Raw genomic sequence first — 22,847 nt, forward strand, 5'->3', positions numbered from 1 at the left:
AACCTTCTGACTAATCCTGTCATCTTAAAATGTATATTATGGAGTGGGTCTAGTAAAATCAATTGTTCATTCTGATCTTAATTTAAGATGTTGTTGGGAGTGGGTCTGAAAAGAGTATATAAGGCCTTGATAAGACTAGCTAGGGGGGCATTCCCCATCCCCCTTCTGATGTGTCAGAAGCTTCCTTTGTCCCTTTTCTTACTTTAATAAAACTCTGCTACACAAAAGCTCTTGAGTGATCAAGCCTGGTCCCTGGTCCCAAAGCTAAATCTTCGGAGATCACAAATCCAACATCATCCATGGTAAGCTATCAGTGATATCACTGATCATATTTATAAACATGATGTTATTAATTCAATGAATATGTCTCTACTCCCACCATAAAGGTCACCAGATAAAGAAAACAGAAAGTCTAATCACATAAAGGAATATAAAACTATTTATTGACCACTGTTCACCAGTATTTACAATAAAGTAAACAATATACAGTTGAATAACATTCTGATTACTACAAAGTTATTGTTTTTCTTGGCTTCTGCTGAACTAGTACCCAATATACTGAGAAAATTGAGCCTTTGTGTAAGGAATGGATTGGAGTCAAGTCTGAAAAAACATGTAGGTCAAGCATAGATTAGAAAAGTTTGTTCACTCATTTATTCCTGTAGATTGTAAACTGCCAATATTTTAAAACTATCTGATTAGGTTTCAATGAACAAATCTGAGACATCCCATGCATCACAACATTTCCTAAATATAGCACAGAGACTTCAATTTCTTGTAAAACAATGGTTCACCAAAAGGAACCATCAAGTGTCCATTTAACTAAGTTTTGCTTTGCTATATTAAAACATACTAGAATTTTTCTTTTTTCATTCGGTTGGGAAGGTTGCTGATAGTGATAAAAATTCTCTTTCCAGGGTTTCTGCATATAAAACTGCATTTATATGCAGATTCTGATAGGGATGCTTTAAAAAATTACCCAATTTAAACTCCTTAATTTATCTAATTAATTGCAAAATTATTTAATTTGAAAGGTTAAGACTTAAATTTTTAATCTAAGTTGAAGTTCTTATATTGCTCAAAATGATGTAATTCCAGAACATGGGCTTATCCATGGTTATGCAAGGCTGTTGTTTAAATATATTTACCAAAACAAAAACCACAACAAAAAATTAACTCCCAAACAATTTACATGTCTTTTATGTATACACATATAAAAAACTTAGAATGGTCCTCAGGCATATATGAGTTAAATGCAAATTCTAAATTCTGATTGAGTAATGACTATGGAGATTTCCTCCAACATTTAGAAAAACTGTTCTCTAATGCTGAGGAAATAATATACCATGGTATCAAATTCTTTCCTACTGAAGGAGGCAACTACAGAAAGCTTTTATTTGTTCAAAGTAACCAGTGCTACAGATGGAAAAAAAACAAAAAACCCAATGTAACTTCCCCAATATTACTTCGAAACAAACGTATCAAACCTGATTTTCATTAGAATGTAGTTATTTCTTCACACTAATAAATCAAAAAACCAAGACCCACATTTTATATATATATATAAATATATATAAAAGGCAATGCAAACAATTATTGAGCCTCATCTTCCGGACAAGAATGCCAAGTTAGTCTCTCTTCATAAAAAGCAATTACAATTTGAGGACACTTCATATTTGCCTCTTTTGCCAGTACCAAGTCTGCCTCATCAGAATCTTTCCTGTCATGAGAGAAAAAAGTATTCAGTTAAAAAGCCTAAACATTTTTTTGTCAAGTGATAACCATGCATTTTAAAAATCGTAATTCAATCAAAACATGTTTAAGTGCTTCAAGAGGGTTATGTGGTTACTTGTAGCTGTGTTCCAATAAAATTGCATTTTCTAAGACAGGTCAGTTTGCCAATCTCTGCTTTAGCTAAGTAAAAGCAAATCATTCTTTCAACAGATAACTACTTTCTACCTAGAGTTTCCCTGGTAGCTCAGTGCCAAGAATCTGCCTGCCAATGCAGGAGACAAAGGTCTAATCCCTGGCAAACCACTCTAGTATTTTTGCTTGCAAAATCCATGGATAGAGGAGCCTGGTGGGCAATAGTCCTTGGGGTTGCAAAGAGTCAGCCACGACTTGGTGACTAAAACCAACTTGCTACCTAATGATTGTGAACTATTTATAAAGCCTAGATAGATAGGTTTTTAAAAAATTCACAACTTGTTTTTTTTTTTAAATAAAAAACATATCTATTCTTACTTTAAAATGTAACAGCAATTCACACTCACCATTTCATGAGGAACATTAATTCTCCACTGCTGTCTGTGGCACCAATTATTCGTTCTGGATCAAGACCTCTGGCAAAACCTCTTGGTTTATCAGCCTGTTCAGAAAAAGTTAAATGATTATATAAATGTTTCCACATATTTCATCATAGAGGAAACTAATATTAACTTCCAATTTGTCTTCAGGACACATAGCCTTCTGATAGTGAAACAATGATTAGAGCAAGAGTACTAAACACCTTTTAATTTCCATTAAACTTATAAGCAGAAAAAATAAATCTGGATGTCTATAAAAACATTCTGAATCATAAATCAAGAAAACAGAATTTTTTTCAAAGACACAAAGCAGGAAAAAACCCAAATCTCTTATTTTTAATTAATGATTATAAATTCTTGAAAGTATTTCAAATTACTTCTAGGAATCAGTCTAAATTACATATTTTTAAAAGCATAAACTATAAATAGCAAACCTGTAAAAAGTTTAAAAAAACCGACAGTAATCAGTGCTGTAATCAATCTGAATGATAACAAACCTTATAAAAATAAACCTGTGGCTCTCAAAAGTGTGGTCTGAGGGACCCCCAGGGATGCTGAAAATCTTCTGGACTATTTATCTTCATGATCTCCTCTTTTCATCTATCTGTGACTTCACATAATATTCACATACTTCTACCAAGCAACATATCACAGCAAACTGAATACTGAACTAAAGTCTTATTAAGACAAACACTGACAAAATTTGCAAAAATGTAAAATGCCAGGCCTTGTTATTCTTAACTGAAAATAAGGTATTTTATAAATTTCTACTTTAATTTCAAATGCAGTTAGTACTGACAGTTACAATCCATATAAACAAGTTTTCTGGGATCCTTGAGAATTTCCTGCTGCTGCTAAGTCACTTCAGTCATGTCCAACTCTGTGTGACCCCATAGACAGCAGCCCACGAGGCTCCCCAGTCCCTGGGTTTCTCCAGGCAAGAACACTGGAGGGTGTTGCCATTTCCTTCTCCAATGCAGGAAAGTGAAAAGTCGCTCAGTCGTGTCCAACTCTTAGCGACCCCATGGACTGCAGTCTACCAGGCTCCTCCATCCATGGGATTTTCCAGGCAAGAGTACTGGAGTGGGTTGCCATTTTCTAGAATGTAACAAATCCTTTTTCTCCCCATGAGACTTTTACATCATTACCTCAAGCTCTGGAGTCCGACTGCCTAGGTTATAATGATGCCCCTAACCTTTGTGGCTTTGGGAAAGTTAACTTGTGATTCAGGTTCATTTTCCATAAAATACATACTATTAATACTATCTGTTTCATAGATATTTCAAAGTATCTGAAACGCAAATTTAGTTATTCAGAACACTCCCTGGCACATTACATGGGCACAATACAGGATAACCATTGTTCCTTGGTGGCTCAGTGGTAAAAGAATTCACTGGTGAATGCAGGAGATGGGGGTCTGATTCCTGGGTCAGGAAGATCCCCTGGAGATGTAAATGGCAACCCACTTCAGTGTTCTTCCGTGGGAAATCCCATGGACATAAAAGCCTGGCAGGCTACACAGTCCATGGGGTTCCAAGAGAGTACCACAGGACTTAGCAACTAAACAACACTGTTATTAAATGGTGCTTCTATGGAGCACGTGGTAGACTTTCAATTTACTTATAAATGATTCTTAACATTGCCACCTTTTTGCTTTGGTTGCTAAAGCATTCAGAACCAAATCTGTAGCCCCCATCTGTTTTCCTTCTATAAAAACAAAGGTAATACACCTACGATCTTGACAGACTTGACATTAAGTTATTGGACTACCTGTAAATTACTTATAGTTCAAATTACCTATGTTTAAATCCAAAGTCCCGATCAATAAATCTGTATTGTATATTAGGTCCCCAAGCCTAGATATAATTCAGACCCAAGATTTTTCCCGAAATTACCATGTTAGGCCAAAAGGCAGGGCAAGTATAATCAGTTTTAAAATTGAGGGTAGAAGCAAGGATATAATTTGCCCAAAGCCACAGAGAAACCAATAAAGCAAAGGTTGATTCAAAATACACACGCAGTGAATGAACCAGTTTTCTCAATTCATGCCAATAAAAAAACTATTATGCAAGATTATATACTTCAAAATCAAAGTATTTTTTGGGAATACCAAGGATCATATACCAAAGTTTTGGTCACTACCACTCACTAATGACTGATAATCAGAACGTGTGATGTAGATTGTTTTCACTGTATTGTATCACTTTGTATTGTTTTTATTTAATACAGCTGGTTTAGATCAGAGGAAATTGTCTCATCTGGCGCCAAATCCATCAATGTACCCAAAATAACAGTAGCACAATGATTTAAAGAAATGTAAGTGCTTACTGGACATTTACACAATGTAGGGTTAAATCATGCCTCTCCTTTCATCCTAAGTATTTAAAGAGCCTTTTTAATGATATTTTTGAAGTACTCGTGTCTTAAAAAGTATTTTAAAAAATCAAGCCATCCTTTTACAAAGAAGCCAGTCTGCTGGCCAATGTTTTATACTTACAGCATCTCTTTTCTTCTTTGATTTGCTATCATCAGATTCACTGTCAGACAAAGATTTTCTTTTTGTTCCATCTTTTTCTTTACCAGCTTTTTGAGAATTAAGAAATGCTTCAATTAACTCTGGACAATCTAAATTTTCTTCAGGTTCCCAAGTATTGTCTGCACTGTGTCGTTTAAAAAAAAAAAAGTTCTTGGTTAATAACCACTGTCCAGATCAATTTAATAATACCCGACAAAAAGCCCTCTGTACTGCAGATACTTCCCCCTACCTCCTACCCCCTACATGAAGAATCTGTACTTCATTTTGTGTCTACTTCCACAGTTTGTGCTAAGCGGGTAATGTGTTGTATTACCTCCCAAGTAACTGAACCTGACTAGCGGAATAAATGCAGCTGATATTTTTCCAAGTTATATGGACAACTCACTTTGGAATTTCTCTCTTTCTTTCACAAAAGTGAATTCTGGATCCCACCCCAAATTACTTTATCAGATAGTGCCTAGGGTTAAGGCCTCCAATACTGTGTTTTAAAAAACGTAATTCAGAAGCATTCTCAAACATGAGACAGTATTTTCAATTTCTGCTGCAGTATTTCAATTCTACTCAGAGTGGGAAATGAAAAAAGAAATGTTTTTTTTACATTTTTAATTGGTTGGGGAAAAATTTCAAAATAAAAATCATGTTTTTGGGACCCATAAGCAAAAGCATTATTATGAACACTGTTTATTATATTGCCTACTGTTGCTTTTGTACTATAGTCACAAAGTAGCTGGGACAGAAAGCCAAAGCCCCAAAAGCTCACACTGTCTTCTATTTTGGGCTCTTTAGGGAAAAATCTTGCCAATCTCTGATATAAGGCCAAGATGACCATTTTCATGTTTTTCAGAAGGGCTGGAAAGAAAATGAATGTCAATTACCAAATGTGAAAGTGAGATCAGCCTACAACATTTGTGACAAGATTGCCAACTTTGTGTGCTTTGATCCAAAAAACTTTTACAGAACTACACACAGTGAAATGAATCATTTTAAAGATGCTAGGAAAGATGCTTTAAACCTCTGGTTACAATAAGGTCTGTTGATGTCCCGAGACTCTAAAATTGGCAGACTTAAGAGTGGAGGAGGACGAAAGAGCTAAAGTGGAGCCCCCGTTCTGTAATGTTATTTCAATAAAATATTACCTAATACATTATACAGAAGATAGCAGGTCCTTAGTCACACTAGTGGCCTCAACCATGGAGAGAAAGAGGGAGGAGTTAATTTTCCAATGTTTTGATGGGTAAGATACAGAGACAAACAGCTTTTAAGCCTCATAGGATAAAACAAACAAAACCCCACAAAACTGTCTGCCATATGAGGGTAATCACTTCTTTAGCAAATTGGTTAAGTCTTACTTAAAATACTGCAGACTTGGTTCTAATTGTAAGAAATTTTTTTCTAGTGCCTAAACCACAAACTTACATATATACATTTAAGCTCAACTAAGGGTACTGCAAAAATAGAACAGAGAAACATAAACCTTCCACTCAAATCATAATTCCCCAATTGCTGTGGAGGTGATTTTAAATGTGAATGGTAAAAGCAGCAGTAGATAAGAGAACCATCATACTCCCCATCTCAACCAAGCTCAGAAAACTGTTGTCCACTTCCACCTATCCATTTTCAATAGTCACTGCTCAGTCTTGCTGTTTTTGTGGTCTAAGATTAGAATTCAAGTAAACTGTACATGATAAAGTGAGTATAATTTCTGCATGTAAGTTATTCACAAAACAGTAACATTATAAAGACTGTTTTGTTATTAGCAATTAGTAACAGGGAATATGAAGAACCAGGTCACTTAAAAAATACCTAGGCTCTACTTAAGAGATTAGGAGAATAGTAAGCCTAGGGTAGGATCTGAATTATGATAAGCACTTTTGTTTAAGACCCACTAGTATACCTTATATAGCTTCAGTATTTTTTTAATGTCCACTGTAGGGAAACAATTAATTAGCACAGTATCCAACTACATTAAAAAAAGCAACCTGTACTCTATATAATTATATAAATTTGACTCTCCAAGGTAATCAACTAGTCTCAAATCTACTTGTTTACAATTGCAGGCTAAAGCCTTGACTCTTTAAACAAGATACCCTGAATTATAGGTGCCTTTAAATTCAAAGAAACCTATGAAAAAATGGATAAAACAATTTTTGAGCTAAAAACAAATTTTAAACACTACTTAAGTACAGTTAAACATATAATAAAAGCACTGAGATTTCTTACTCTGTAAATCCCTTCCACTTCAGGAAATACTCCACCTTCCCATTCACTACACGGCGGTCCAGCACCTTTTCTACTACAAATTCTTCAGGTTCTGCCTCTTCAACTTTTTTACTCTTTCCGTTTTGCTTCTTTCCCATTTTTTGCTAAAACAAAAGAGAGAGATTTAAGAAATGTCTTTTTGTTTGATTTTTGAGTACATTTTAAAGACTAAAACTGCTGATATCATCATTGCATTTAACACCTAAATTTTCACTTTTATATCCCAAGGCAAACACTTTCTGAAAAAGTTAACAGATAATCAGCAAAATAAAGGAATGGTTGATCCTGTGGGTTTAGCTCAAACCTATCCCCCACTACCCTTCACTAAAATAATTCATCAAAAACATTTCCCTTGAAAATTGTTTTATCTTTTCCTAGTTTTATTTCTACATAGTCTACAAGACCAAGTATAGTAGAGTTTTCACTCACTGTAACTACAAGACAGCAAAAAGAGACTATTAGAAAACTACTAGAGACTAATACAAAGGAGAATAACAGCGACAGGTCTTATTAGGTGAACCATAAACCCATTAAAAATATAGCTCCCAAACGCTAAGTAAGACCCCCTTTTTCAATTCAAACACCAACGTTAAAATCTGAACAATAAAGAGAAAAGATAGCTGCAGAACGAAAACGTGGTTCAGAACCCTGATATCAATTGCAGGGTCAACCAAGGAGACCATAAGTAGGTTAAGGACAAAATCGTTTCCCCATAATTTTGGTAGATATTACTGACCACTTGGAACAATCTATAACACTGTTAACTTCAAGAGGCCAAAATGCTGGATCATTTTAATTCTCTAATGAGAAAAAAAAACCTTTTTTTCCTGGTTTCTCAAGAGAAAGACTCTAAACTGGTCAACAAAATTCACTTAAAACAAGGTTTTAAGTGTGTGTGTCTGTGTGTGTTTAACACTATTTGAGAGAAGCAGGACACCAAGATCCCTCTACTTTCCAATAACTCAAAATGGAGACTAAGGGGGGAAACCCCACATTATGCTCATCTTGGAATCATTTCACCTTAAAAGAGGTGCTATTTTTAAAAAAATCTTAATTGTCCAATTACTAAAGTCATCCCGAACATTGCATGAAAGCAGGAAAATTAACACCAATGCCTCAAGATTACAAAGGACATCAAAAAATATATAATCATTTAGAAGTGTATACACACACTTCTAAATAAATATCCTTTGAAAGAAATAAAAATCCTGTGAAATTTAAATAATGCAGCCAGCATCTGATTTTGCTGGATATCATTCTCCATGTTAGGTCGTACAACTCTCATTAGTCAAGATACTTGGATATTGTACTCAGTCCAATAACTTTCTGCCTCTGTACAATACAACAAAGGTAGTGGCAGTGGGAAGAAAGAAGAAAAATTAACGTAACAAAAGCTTACTAGATACTGATCCTAAATGAACAACAAAACTACATCCAAGAAAGAGGTTAACGGAGTAAAGAAGAGACAAAATAAACACAGAAAATTAAAAGATAAAAAAAATTTAGCAGAGGAAACAAAATATTTACTACTATAGCACTCATAAGCTAGTTTCAAATGCTCATCTTTTTCAAGAGAAAATCCACTCACTTTCCCACTTAAAGCACACATTACCTCACAACACTTAACAAAACTATTTTAAAATGAAAGGTAGATACTGAAGACTATCAAACTGTAAGCAGGAGCAATTTAACAGAAGCATCTATTTGCTTTTTGTATCTATATATCTATCCCCACAGTCTCAGGGACAGGTAGCTCCTTTCCCATCCAATACTTTAAAGATACTGGTGATTGTAAAGCCAATTTAATTATCTACATTTTGGTTTACTGATTACAAAATTTCAAAGACAGTTCATTCCTGAGAAGTGTTAGAAGATGCTTTGGGCTTTCCCAAAAGCATGGGAATAAAGAATGCCACCAGACAGGCTTTATATTTCATATTTAAACATTTCTCAGGATGTCTGACTTAAAAGTGCAAATCTAATGATGAAACAAACAAAAAAACCCACCAACTTATCCTTTTGTTGTGAAACCCAAAGGGAGAATTTACAAACCAAAACGAAATGTTTTGCTCATTTAGATGTTAAAACACTAACCTTCATATACTTGCAATTATTAACACAATCTATTAGAATTACATACTGTGGGAACCATAACTGAATTTCGTGATTTTTATGTGAATATTTCAGTGCTTAAGTTAAAATCTGTAACTTAACAAGGCTGAAAACACATATGTCAACAATCTGTAGAACTTTTAATGAAACCTAAGAATGCAAACTGTGGGTTTAAGAACTGCTGGAGAGAAAAAAAATTGCTCAGAAGATCTAGTCTTCTCTCTTTTCTGGACATGTGTGATGTTTTTCATGCTGAGTATTTAAAAAAACTGCACTGCAATGATTTAAAGTTCTTCTGTATTTTAGAATAAGCACGTCTGAAACATGACAGTAACCAAAACAATTTGAAAGACACGACTTTCATCTCAATCTAACTGTACAAGATATCCGTTTTTTAAACAGGGCAATACTGAAAATACCTGCTTTCTCTAGAATTCAGTAGAGAGTAACCTAGAGAACAGTAATCAACAAGGCTTTATTACTTTGTCTGTCTATACCTGCAACCTGCTTCCATGTCACATAAATTTGTGTATCTTTCTTCCAAAATAAAAATACTTGGTAAAACTCTCATTGTGCTACCCTCCCAAAATTAGGTTTCTTTAAATGAATCGAAACACTATGAAGTCAAGTGAATGTAATAATTTCCTTTTATGCTCCTAACTTCTCCCCATTAAGTTGTGGGGGAGAGGGGACTTGGAACTATATATGGGTGTAATTTCCCAACCACAGAGATGCAGTTATAATTTTGGGAGGAAAAAAGTTTGAGTTAGATCCTTAAATATTTTAGGTTTTCATTAACTTACCAATGTAGTTTTATTGGAGGCCATTTTTTATTGCAGACTTGAAGAGCTATTACTAGAAAAATGCATGACAGTTAAGAAGTTTGTAAGACATAAAAAGATAGCTACACATAAGTTTTTGTTTGGATTCCAACCCCCACCTAGTTAGCTCATGTCATCAAACGTATATACAAATCCATAGAGAAGCAGTTTTAGATTCTGCGTAAACTAGCGATACGTGCCTGAGAGTATATCAGTGCTGTAACTTATCTATACAACCTTACTGAGAACCTAGTATCCGCGAAAGCTTTACAGGGTAAAAATTTGACAATTTTTTTTTTTCCAATCCGAATCCCATTTAAACCATAGTCAGCATTTTAAAAAACTAGCAAAATAACCTGGTTCAAAATCAGACAAGTGCCCAATCGATTACAATAATTAGTGTGAATTTTCCCTCTAAGACATTAACAATCGGAAGAGTCGTCTATGTAATTTAATTCTAACTTGGTTTCTTCTTAGAGACCTTCCCAATCACTAGTTGAAAAACTAAAACATACCGAGATGCTCCAGTTACATTTCGTGCCACTTTTGAAAACAAATCAGTTATTTCTGCACTTTCATCCGCTCCCCTTAAACCCCTACCCCACCCGGCTTAACGAGGCCATAGCGCCCGGCCCCTAACCCCGCCACACGAGAGCGCGGGCCTCGTGGTCAGCGCATCCGCGGGGAGAAACAAAGGCCGCGGCGCGGGGGCTCAAGGGCACTGCGCCACGGGGCCCGTGCCTCTCCCCACCCGGCGGCGGCCACGTAACGGAGCGCCCGCCGCAGTCTGCGGACACTCGGCTGCGCGGATGCGGGAGAATGCACCGCCCTCCCTGGAGGCCCAAGTCGCCGACCAAGCACGGGATGGGAAGGAAGGCCCCCTCAACCTCGTCCGGGATGGGGGAGGGGAGGAAAAAATGCGCTTTGTCTAGAAATAAGGCGGCTGGCGCCACAGCTTTCAACCTTGTGAAGAGTCTCATCCCCTAAACCAACTACAGACGCCGGCCCGAAGCCAGGCCCGCCACGGGGTCTCTGTTCGCTTCTCCTTTCCTTCCCGCCAGGTCCTGACTCGGGGTCCGGCGAGGAAGGATAGGAAGCGGGGAAATGCGGGTCTCGGGCTTATGTGGTATCTTAAGCAACACCACCGAGTGAAAGCTAGAGAAAAAAAAAAAGACACCGACTTCACCGCCTCTGAGCTGCTCCGGGTCCCGGGTCTGCGACGTCTCCGGCCCTGCGCGCCTCAAGCTCCAGTCACATCCGAGGGGGAGGGGGGCTGGGGAGCAGCGCTGAGCGCGGGGCCGCCGCTGGGGGAGGGGAAGGTGGCACCGCCCACGCCAGGCAGCCGCCAGGGGCGGGGTGGGCGCGCGCCCCGGGGGGTGGGGCCGCGCGCCGCGCAGTGCCCGCCGGGAGCCCGAGCCCGAGCCCGGGCCCGAGGGAGGGGGGAAAGCAGGGGGCGGTGACAGCGGCTCTTAGAGTTCGCGGCGTGGCGTCTGGTGGTCGCCCGAAGGGAGGGCGAGGAGGGAGCTGAGGGCCGCGACCTAAGTCTACTCAGCGGAGGTGTTTCCTGCTTTGCTACCGCCTTAGCGACTGGCGCCAAAACAGGACTCCGCCCACTTCCTCGCCCGTGGGGTTGGGTGCCTCCAAACGTTGGGGGTGGGTGGGAGGAATCGGGAACTAAGAACGAGCACCACTTTCGACTACCTGAAATGTGGACCCCAAAAACATTGGCCAGGCTTAGGGTGGTGGATCGTTAAGTGTAATTTGTTGACTAGAAGTCGCTTCGGGTGTTTCCGGAAGGGGCCAGTCGGTTCTCCGCGCAGAGAGGGGAGGATAGAAGGTGGGGGAGGGAAAACAGTGGAAGAGACTACAAAGATTTTTTTAAAACTGGGGACCGAGGAAAAGCCATCGAAGCGTAGCTGTAAGGACCACTTCCCGGGATGCGGGGGCTGGACTTTTGGGTTGAGGATTAAGCTCCTCCCAACAGCGTTAATTTCAAACTGCGCGACCGTTTCTCACCTGCCCTGCGGGGGCAGTCCCCAATTCCGAGAGACAGAAATACGCAGGACTCGAGCCTTCCGCAATTTACAGAGCCCTTTTACGCAACTGACGTCCAGCACCAGTGCTGGCCTTAAAGGGGGAGGGGCACGTACTTGGCGCTAGGAGGTCGTAGAGCGTTCCCGCCATTGGCGGCGGTTAGGACGTTTACGCAACGGCCTGACGTAGGGAAGACGCGTTAGTCGGGGGGAAGGTTCTAGAAAAGCGGCGGCAGCGGCTCTAGCGGCAGTAGCAGCAGCGCCGGGTCTGGAGTGGAGGTGCTCCAGCGGTGTTGTTTCTCGAGCAGCGGCAGTTCTCACTACAGCGCCAGGACGAGTCCGGTTCGTGTTCGTCCGCGGAGATCTCTCTCATCTCGCTCGGCTGCGGGAAATCGGGCTGAAGCGACTGAGTCCGCGATGGAGGTAACGGGTTTGAAATCAATGAGTTGTTGGAAAGGGCATGGCGAGGCCGTTGGCGCCTTACTGGAAGTCGGCCATCCGCCTCCGTGGGAGAGCGGCAGCGAAATTGGGCCACTTCATAAGCGGTTGGTCTCAGGATATTTTTGGAGAGGGCTCGTTAGCAGAGGCCTAATTGTACAGCACCTTCCCCACCCTCAGCCTCACGGCGCCATTTCCCTTTGCTGGGGGTGGGGGATGGGGAGCTTCCACATGGCGGACGCAGCCCCACTTTACTGAAAGTGGGGCGCGGAGGCAGGAATTCCTACTCCGTTTTTAAAGAAGGGTGGTCTGGGGGTCCTGGCGTCCCCGCGTTGGAGCGTTTCGGCGGGTTTTGGGTCCTAGCGAACCGGGCTGCGGAGCTTCCCCTCCCCCCTCCCGGGAACCGGATTTGGCGGCCGCCATTTTCGTTTCTCTCCTTCTTCGCAGCGATTTCTTTTTAATTCTCTAGATTTGACTAGCTTGACTTTTTCAGTGAGGACTAGAAGTGGGTAACTATTTATTTCTCTTTCGGACTGTTTTCATGCTGTTTCGAGGTGGATTCCGAGTGTGTAGGGAGCTTGAATCTTTAAAGTCCTGCGCACCTCATTAGAGGCTCGCTCCTTTCCCCTCGATGAAATGGCGCCATTGCGTTCAGGAGCCGCACCGAAGGGCGGGGGGAGGGGCGGCGTTCTCCTGGGCGGTTTCGCTCGGCTTAGGAGGTAAAAGCCTCTAGGGTGTTGGGCCCGGTTTCACGCCTGCCACGGTATAAAGACCTCACATTTTGTTTTTCAGTCCTTGTTTGAGTAACAGTTTTACCTGCGTTTCCGGTGATTGAAAAGGCAGTTGAATCGTAGAAAACATAAAATGAAAATTTTAGAGAAGATTATCGGTTTTGCGGGAGGCCGTGGGGAAGGTGGTCTTGTGGGGGGCGGTGTTCGGTTCAGAATCCTTTATTTTCCTGACGGATTCTTTTTTAATCGTATAATTTATTTGTATTTTAAGTAGTATTTTTACCGGGGAATTTAGTCTTTACTGGGTAAGGTTATGGGTGTTTTTTTAGTGATAAACTTGAAATTATGAGTTTAGTTGTACTCTGATTAAAACATGGCTCGGTCCCTCAATGCGTGTTCTGCTGTGTACAAAACTTTTATTGGGCTGAGCCACTGTGTTTTTGAACTTTGTCACTTGCTTTTCTCGTTTATGTTTGCAATCATGGTTGATGATTACATTGATAAGCATAAGGTCTCAAGCGAAGGGGGTCTGCCTGGGTATTTTCATTGACCCTAAGCACGCTTATAAAATAACTTTGTTTGTAATCGATAGTGGACAGCGGGTAAGTTTGGAAAATGAGGTAAGTAATGAGTTTTTGCCTTTTGTTAGTGATTTGTAATGTTGTAGATGTATTTTAGTCTCTTTATTTGGGTTTTAAAAGGCCAGTTAACTGAGAAGTGTTTGGAATAAATAAAATATGCTTAAGTGAAGTGTACAAATACCAGTATGCCAAGTTACCGTTTTAATAGAGTGTTCTTTTAAGTGTTTGATAAGCTAGTTTGAGAATTTGTCTTTTCAAAAATTTCAGAATCTTAAAAGTAACTATACAGGCAAAGAAATCTCTGCATTATTACTGTTTTCTAACATGTTGGGAGAATCTATCATGCATGGAGACAAACTTGATGGAACTATGGGTTGAGTGTTGTAGTTCTATTTAATTTATCTACGTGCACTTGGTGGCTAACTTTGGTTTCTGAATGTTATTTAACCTAGTCAACTGAAAACCAAAGAAAATGATCCAAGCTTCCTTAACTGATAGCCCAAAATAAAGAGCTATTAATGTAGCTTATATGCGTGCTGGTTTGTAAGGATTGAGATTTCAGCTCAGGCTCTCTTCTCACATGAAAGTTGTTTTATGCTGTGTAATTTGCCAAAAGACCACTGAGTTCTACATGGTGAAGTGTAAGTCGCAGTAGTGATATTTTGTAACTAGAGAGGATAGTCACAGTGGTCATTTAAATATTTTTATGGTTCTTGAAAAGTGAAGTTACAGTGTCTTTTACTGTATTTGTCTTTTGGTTCAGTAATAGTTGATTGGGCCGTCAACAAAACCAGCTATGTTAAAATATGTGCTTTAGACACCATCAATCATAAAAGTCATTTTATACCTTGGTCAGAAAAGATAAATTTTGAGGCTATTTTGCCACCTATATTGAACGTTTAAGATTTTCTCTGGAGAGTTGGTATATGAGGAAAGAAAGTCAATACTAAGTTTTTCAGGGTTTTGAAAATTGAGTTACATTATAATCACCACCAGAGGGAGCAATGAGGGGAAAGTCATTTCTTAAATGCTAAATCCAGAAATAAATGGGAACTGTGGGTTATAAAGCAAAAGTTGTTATATTTTAAAAACTTGTATTTGAATATGTAAAAGTGAACTCTGTTCTGAGTTATAGGATCGAATGCAGATGTTGATAAGACTCTTAACTTTACAGTCACCAGGGAATAGATTTGCTCTTCTTCAGAAAGATTTTTTTTTAAACTAAGTGATGCTATATTTGTTTAAACTCATTTAATGTCAAGTAAATTTATATCAAGCATAATGATTTTGAAACGTGTAGTTTGGCTGAGGCAATTTTTTTTTTGGTGTAACACAACTAATATGCAGTTTAACATATGGTTTAAATTTGATGTAAGTTTTTTTTTTCCCCCCAGAAAACTTTAGAAACTGTTCCTTTGGAGAGGAAAAAGGTACTCTGCCAGCAGGTCACCTCATATTTAAGAATTTTATTTCCAGCATACAAAGAGAAAATGTAAATAAAAATTGAAATGCTGTTTTCCTTTGCAGAGAGAAAAGGAACAATTCCGTAAACTCTTTATTGGTGGCTTGAGCTTTGAAACTACAGAAGAAAGTTTGAGGAACTACTACGAGCAATGGGGAAAACTTACAGATTGTGTGGTATGTTAATTGTGGAAGTCCTTAGGGGTACTAATCCTTTTAACTGTTGGATTTCTCTGTTAAAGATGTTAAGTGACTTAGAGAAACTCACTTAAATTTATGTTGATTATTTTAAAATGCTGTAAGTAATGAGATTAAATGGTAACATCACTACTTTGTATTTCAAGGTAATGAGGGATCCTGCAAGCAAAAGATCAAGAGGATTTGGTTTTGTGACTTTTTCTTCCATGGCTGAAGTTGATGCTGCCATGGCTGCAAGACCTCATTCAATTGATGGGAGAGTGGTTGAGCCAAAACGTGCTGTTGCAAGAGAGGTGAGCAAATAGGCAATTTGTTTGTTCAATAAACAATTTGGGCTGAAATTCTGTTTCACAGTTAGTGGCTTTTCAAAGAACAAGGTTGTTTACCATAAAGGTGCTTTACTTAGTATTTGGCCATAAGATAGAAGCCATGCTTATTACCCAGATAGTGTGCTCTTACTCCTATTTGTGGTTTCTTCTGTCAGGATAACTTTTTTCCTCTTTCAGGAATCTGGAAAGCCAGGGGCTCATGTAACTGTGAAGAAGCTGTTTGTTGGTGGAATTAAGGAAGATACTGAGGAACATCATCTTAGAGATTACTTTGAGGAATATGGAAAAATTGATACCATTGAGATAATTACTGACAGGCAGTCTGGAAAGAAAAGAGGCTTTGGATTTGTTACTTTTGATGACCATGATCCTGTGGATAAGATTGTGTGTAAGTGTCTATAAGTGCTAGGATTGTAGCTCTTGAACATTTTAGGTTTTGGGTATGTTAACACCTACAACTTTGTTAAAAAGTAAGCTTGTAACTTAACTATTATAGGATACTGACTTAATGGACTCTGAACTTTTCATTCCAGTGCAAAAATACCATACTATCAATGGTCATAATGCAGAAGTAAGAAAGGCTTTGTCTAGACAAGAAATGCAAGAAGTCCAAAGTTCTAGAAGTGGAAGAGGAGGTAACTTTTAATTCCATTTTTTTCTTAGTATTTATTTGTATAAATGTTAGTTATTAACCAGGGTGTTTATTGTAGGCAACTTTGGTTTTGGAGATTCTCGTGGTGGCGGCGGAAATTTTGGACCAGGACCAGGAAGTAACTTTAGAGGAGGATCTGGTAAGTCCACCTTTTAAGCTTAGGAGGGTGAATGTGCTTGAAAAACAGTTTTGATTGGAATCTAGGAAGTCTGACCTACTTTGTTATCTGTAAGACTTTAAGGTGAGATCTGTCCTAATGGGATATTCTAATTTGGTTGGCAAGAGGTAACATTTAAAAATCAGTTGTATAGCTCTTAATCATGGACAGATAATTGCAGAGATTGTTTCATGGTCTTCAGTTTCTGGAAGAGTTAAAAGGACATTGTAGCCATTTTAAATTTAGGAGACATTTTATGAATAGTGAGTGGAAATACAGTAGAGGTTTGAAGAGATCTAAAAGTTTCTTTGCTCCAGGCTTTATATATGGGTTAATCTCAGTTAACTATGTAATAAATAGAAAAACTGCCATTGTCCATTGTTAACTGCTTTTTTATAAGTGGACAACCTGGAGGAAGTAGAGGCTAAAAAATTGAGTGACGTAAACCAGAATAAAATAATCCTCCTTTTCTTCTGCCCTTAACAGATGGATATGGAAGTGGCCGTGGATTTGGGGATGGCTATAATGGGTATGGAGGAGGACCTGGAGGTCAGTTTCTTCTACTTTTTGATAATACGTGTCTAAAATCTTAATCATACCGTGTGCTATTTGAGCATAAACATGAAATGTCTTTTCTAAATTTTCATCTTAGCTGTTGAAAATTACCGAAAAAATTACTTGCAGGTGTTGTTATACTTCTGCAATATCAATTGGGTAGATTTTAAATGAGAATTTAAAAGATGCCCTATTGTTTCTCAAGCAAAAGAATTGGAGATAGTAATATTTTGTATAGTGTTTTCCTCAAAAGTATTAAAAAGTGGTTATGAGCAAGGTGAACATTATGATAGGGGAGTGTCTGTAGGAGCACTGTGTTGTCTCATCTCTTACCAGGGTGAATCTACCAGGACAATGTCCCAAAAGTCCCCAAGAGAATTTTTCCAGAACATACCTGGTGTGCTGCTTCCATGTCTAGCTAATGTTTTAAGCCACTGTTATTAGTTCATGTGTTTTATTGAAGTACAAAAAAGATAGGTACCTACTGACAAATGTCGAAAGAAGAGGTTTGAAACTGAGCTCAGGATAGACCTCATTTCTGGTTTTGCACTGATTAGGCATGACTTAAGTTATACTCCTACATGTCACTATTTCCAGCTTTGTTTTGAAATCCAAATATTGATTTGGTTTTATGAGAAAGAGGAGTTTTTACAGTTAACTGCAAGCAATCTGAAACTACCGATTAAAGTTTTAAGTCAGTGTGAGTTTGCTAATTTCCGGTTCTTCCTCCCTCCCCCCATTTTTACTGAAGAGAAAGGTATGGTGGGCATTTTATTTACGAGAAATGGTAGGTAATTTGCATTAGCCCACACATCTTGTCTGCCCCGACTTACCCCACAAACTTAACACAATAAGTATTTCAAGATACCGTCAAGAGAATCCATAGTATCTTTAGTTTGGACCAGTGGCATTACAGGTATTTGCAAAGGTTTTACCCAGTTGGTTTGTGGGTAGGCCTTCCTCACTGGCAACTGTTCACCAAGGTGGATATTCAGAATCTGCCCTTGAGGCTATTTTAGAGAAGATGTTATAGAAAGAGTCTTGTACCTGTAAAATTGAGTTTTGGAAAGCTGGAAATGGATGTAATAAGACAGTTCAAATGGCGTTGAAAATACTAATTACTTAAAGGCTTATTTTATAATAGGTGGCAATTTTGGAGGTAGCCCTGGTTATGGAGGAGGAAGAGGAGGATATGGTGGTGGAGGACCTGGATATGGCAACCAGGGTGGGGGCTACGGAGGTGGTTATGACAACTATGGAGGAGGTAATAAATTCACCTGCAACCTTTATGTGGGAATTTGGATTGGAATTAATGGCTTTAACACGTAAGATTTTTCATTTCATTGTTGTCAGTAGTTGTCTTTAAAAATGTAGAACTGTAGATAGGTGTTTTGTATTCTGATTTGTTTTTGTGGGAAATTTGTCTAAAATACTTAGCATGTATCATCGGTTTAATACTTGTATGAGGTTCATTGTGCAAAAGTTTCCAAATTTTTCTTACAGGAAATTACGGGAGTGGAAACTACAATGATTTTGGGAATTACAACCAACAACCTTCTAACTATGGTCCAATGAAGAGTGGAAATTTTGGTGGTAGCAGGAACATGGGGGGACCATATGGTGGAGGTAATTGGATTTTTCAGATTAGTGATGAAATGTTAATAACTTCATGACTTGAAGATGACAATTGTTCATTATTTATGTTTGGGTAACACGTCCCACCAAATACAAAGTTGTGGAGATTAAAGTTGTGGGAAAATAAGAATGTAACATCACTTTGGGAAATTATTGTAGAGGTTGGGGTATCTAGTAGTGCAAAATAAATGGAACTACATGTTTTCAGTGGGATTTTTCCTTTTGGCTGACTAAGAAAAAGCCAAATTTGCTGAGAGCACTTTGCAAGTGGTATAAATTTTGTATGACTTGTATCTTTGAAAGCTAGCTTAGTAAATCTGAATTTTTAGTTCAAATCGTTGTTATTCTTGAGATAGATTTCTTATATTTTCTTAAGCTGGGTATATTTTAAAATCTCTTGTATGATTATGGGAAAGAGCTCTAAAAGAATAGCAGTGATAATCTATGAATTTGGATAATTTGTCTCCAGTAAAGAGGTTAACTAGAAACAAGTAATGGTCTGTGATCTGCTTGTTTTAAAGAGTGGTTATAAAATAATTTGGGAAATTAAGTTTGTTTTCTCTTATTCCATTAATTTTAGGAAACTATGGTCCAGGAGGCAGTGGAGGAAGTGGGGGTTATGGAGGGAGAAGCAGATACTGAGCTTCTTCCTATTTACCATGGGTAAGTAGCTTTTAAGTTTTACATTGTTAATGTCTTGGGAGACCTAGCTGCCAGGAGTTAAAAGCTTTTTAGGATCATGTTATCTTTCCTTAAAATCTGGTTAGATGGATAATTTCATAACCTATTTTTTTTTTACTCTTTACTTCTGTTGAAACAGGCTTCACTGTATAAATAGGAGAGGATGAGAGCCCAGAGGTAACAGAACAGCTTCAGGTTATCGAAATAACAATGTTAAGGAAAATCTTATCTCAGTCATGCATAAATATGCAGTGATATGGCAGAAGACACCAGAGCAGATGCAGAGAGCCATTTTGTGAATGGATTGGATTATTTAATAACATTACCTTACTGTGGAGGAAGGATTGTAAAAAAAAATGCCTTTGAGACAGTTTCTTAGCTTTTTAATTGTTGTTTCTTTCTAGTGGTCTTTGTAAGAGTGTAGAAGCATTCCTTCTTTGATAATGTTAAATTTGTAAGTTTCAGGTGACATGTGAAACCTTTTTTAAGATTTTTCTCAAAGTTTTGAAAAGCTATTAGCCAGGATCATGGTGTAATAAGACATAACGTTTTTCCTTTAAAAAAATTTAAGTGCGTGTGTAGAGTTAAGAAGCTGTTGTACATTTATGATTTAATAAAATAATTCTAAAGGAAATTGTGTAATTATAGACTTTTTATTTTAAATAAGTTAAGGAGTGGGTAGTATAATTAAGGTCTATTGCAAAGCTGTTGTTATATTTGTGTAAGATAAATGCTGGTCAGATGTAAGTGTGTTGTCTGCAATTCATGAGGATTAAATTATCTAGATAACTTAAGGGATATCTCTGCAAGGAGAAACACCTTTTTAGATCTTTTAGATGCTGCTGCTTCAATGCAAGGAAAGGAAAATAACCCCAGCGAGGTACTCTTCAGGGATACAGGTCTAGTACAAGAGAACTCTTTGACGGCTACTAAGGTCAGCCAGTCTTAAAAAACTGTGCTGTTTCTACAAAGCTTTAACTACAGTAGTTTTTAAGGATGCCAACGAAAGCTGAGGGTGTAGAGCAAAATAGTTCTAAGCTTCAGTTAAACTTCTTTAGGTAAGATCTCATTTACTTTTCCTTTCTTAATTTTCCTCCCCCAAAGATAAACTAATACTCTTCAATGGTCTTTCAGTATAGTTGGTTCTTATGTAGTATAACATAGCTATAAATTGAGTTTAACAATTTTATAAACTCAAGAGAATAATTTTATAAACCCTGTTTTCCAATCTGTCGTTTTACTTATATTATTTTGGTTGTTTTTTTTCCCTTTTTTTCCTTCTTTCCCACCCCCTCCCCCTCTATGAAGATTCAGGTGCTTAACATATCATTTTTTTCCCTGCTGGAATTTTAGCATTGATATGAACCATGGACAAGTATATTCTGCTGCCACAAAGACTGTAAAGTGCTTCATTTCAACAGCTGAGGCAAGCCAAGTGATCATTAATAAAGCTTTTCTTGGTTCCTTCAGTGGTGTTGGTAGTAAAATGGTAGGTAAAAGTTAGGCTGCAAGTTAAATAAATCATGAAATTTCCCATCGTTAACACCCTTCTGTATTCACATTTCTTGGATCAAGCATTTTGAGTGAACTAGGGTTTTTTTTTATTATTATTAAAAATAAAAGACTTTTTTTTTATTTCAATACTATTCTAGCTTTACATGCATAACAGGATCAGGCTAAGAAAAAGGTAGGGCAAGATGGTTGGATCTACTTTCAGATAATATGTATTTATGAATAAAGTGTCTACATTATAAATCTGTACATATCCAATTCTAAATTCTTGGGTTTAAATGCGGTAATTCTTTCCCAATCCCTACCCTATAGGAGAGATATAGGTTGGCTGCCGAAATTTCATTTCTTAGATGTCATCAGAGATTGATTGCCTGGCTTTATTGCCTTTTCAGGAATGTGATAATCGGGGCATATTCTACTGTATGCACCTGAGTCTTCTTTGATCCTAAGACCACCACTGAAGTTATTTAGGTTCTTTGGACAAACATGATAAACTTCTTCAGATACTTTTTTTTTCCTTTGGCAGGAAGGTGTCTTGCTGCAGGTAACTAATGAAGAAGTGGTCAACCACAGAGTCTTCAAGAAATAAGAAATTCTGTACCATCTGAAAGTAGTTCTTGTTGGTGCCTTCATTTTAAAAAAGCACTCTTTTAAGATTAAAGGGAAATGTTTTCTGATAAAACAGACTTCATTTAGTTATAGGGTCTTAATATAAAACAATTACAAATTGAGTATTGTTTGTAAAAGAGTAAACATCAAGTCAGCTAGAGAGATAAATGTTATCATGTTTTGAATTAGGTTTTGTGAGTAGACAGATTAAAATTCTATTTTAAATATAAAGTTATCAAATAAATACTTTTGTATTCAAATAATTGGTGTAATGTTTACACATAAAATGTGAATCTTGTTCTATGAACATTAAGTTGTCTAAAGGATTGCCATCCCCTAGATTTTTAAAGCAGTTTCACAAAGCAAATGCGTATTGCCATTTTCCTTTCGATATTGATAGACATGAGAAAAGCATTGTGGACATTACTGGCTGTCCCTAATAAAATGCCATTCTTTATACACTGTATATTCAGCGTTTGAATAATGCTATAGATTTCTGGCTTTGCCTTGTATGTTTAACGTTGCTGGTGGTGGTTTTAAAATAATTACAGATTTTAACCAGCTAATGTGGTCCAAAAGAGGTGGCTATGCAAACGCGTGGAGACATAAAATCTGAATTAGGTTTGTTTTGTTGTATTACGCTAGTATCATGGTTGTCTTGAGGGTTAAACATGATGGTATACCTGGATGTTCACTTGAAACAATGAAAAACCAAACGGAACAGAGTAAAGTTGACTTTTTTACTATTTGGGGTCTTAATGAGGTCTCTCACAGGTAAGTAAAAATAATGATGGTTAACAGAAGATGAACTTTGTTTAAAATCTGCATCCATTATTAGCTATAAACTTGTTAACATCTGGCTGTAGATTTATTAGGGAAAATAAGATCTTAAAAACGTCCATCTCTGTGAAGAAGTTAAACTTTGAAGATAAATCAAGTTGGTATAATAAGATCTTAGAACACCCAGGGTTTACCAGCACAAATAGGGGAAGGCATTTTAATATTAACGAACAGGCTGAAATGAACTAACTTTGAAATAGGTTATATGGAATGTTTTGTGTCTTAAGTGTTGAGCTGCTAATTTTCTTTTAGAAATGAGATTTAAGGAAGTTTCCTGAAAGAGGGGAATCAGTAAATACATTCACCTCACAGTGTATTTATACATAAGGTGTTTGGGAACAGCTTAGCTGTGGTACTCGCTGAAGCTCAGGGTTGTATAACCTGAGCTTGAAAACATGATT

At 37.8% G+C, this 22,847-nt stretch overlaps 2 protein-coding genes across 2 annotated transcripts; one reads left to right on the forward strand and one right to left on the reverse strand.

The window, feature by feature from the left end:
* Window positions 1–428: 428 nt before the first annotated feature.
* Window positions 429–11,230, reverse strand: CBX3 (chromobox 3). The gene is made up of 6 exons (XM_052638834.1): window positions 11,216–11,230; window positions 10,017–10,062; window positions 7,063–7,205; window positions 4,804–4,966; window positions 2,274–2,368; window positions 429–1,720 (listed from the first exon to the last, which is right to left on the reverse strand). Exons 2-6 carry the CDS (start codon window positions 10,038–10,040, stop codon window positions 1,594–1,596), a joined length of 552 nt encoding a protein of 183 aa, XP_052494794.1. The 5' UTR covers window positions 10,041–10,062; window positions 11,216–11,230; the 3' UTR covers window positions 429–1,593.
* A 1,048-nt stretch (window positions 11,231–12,278) lies between these two features.
* HNRNPA2B1 (heterogeneous nuclear ribonucleoprotein A2/B1) lies at window positions 12,279–20,119 on the forward strand. Its single transcript, XM_052638575.1, has 11 exons — window positions 12,279–12,490; window positions 15,345–15,455; window positions 15,623–15,769; window positions 15,983–16,193; window positions 16,339–16,440; window positions 16,516–16,596; window positions 17,101–17,163; window positions 18,314–18,433; window positions 18,673–18,795; window positions 19,385–19,467; window positions 19,625–20,119. Exons 1-10 carry the CDS (start codon window positions 12,485–12,487, stop codon window positions 19,444–19,446), a joined length of 1,026 nt encoding a protein of 341 aa, XP_052494535.1. The 5' UTR covers window positions 12,279–12,484; the 3' UTR covers window positions 19,447–19,467; window positions 19,625–20,119.
* Window positions 20,120–22,847: the final 2,728 nt, after the last annotated feature.

Source organism: Budorcas taxicolor, chromosome 4 (assembly GCF_023091745.1).
Source record: "Budorcas taxicolor isolate Tak-1 chromosome 4, Takin1.1, whole genome shotgun sequence".
NCBI classification, from domain to species: Eukaryota; Metazoa; Chordata; class Mammalia; order Artiodactyla; family Bovidae; genus Budorcas; species Budorcas taxicolor.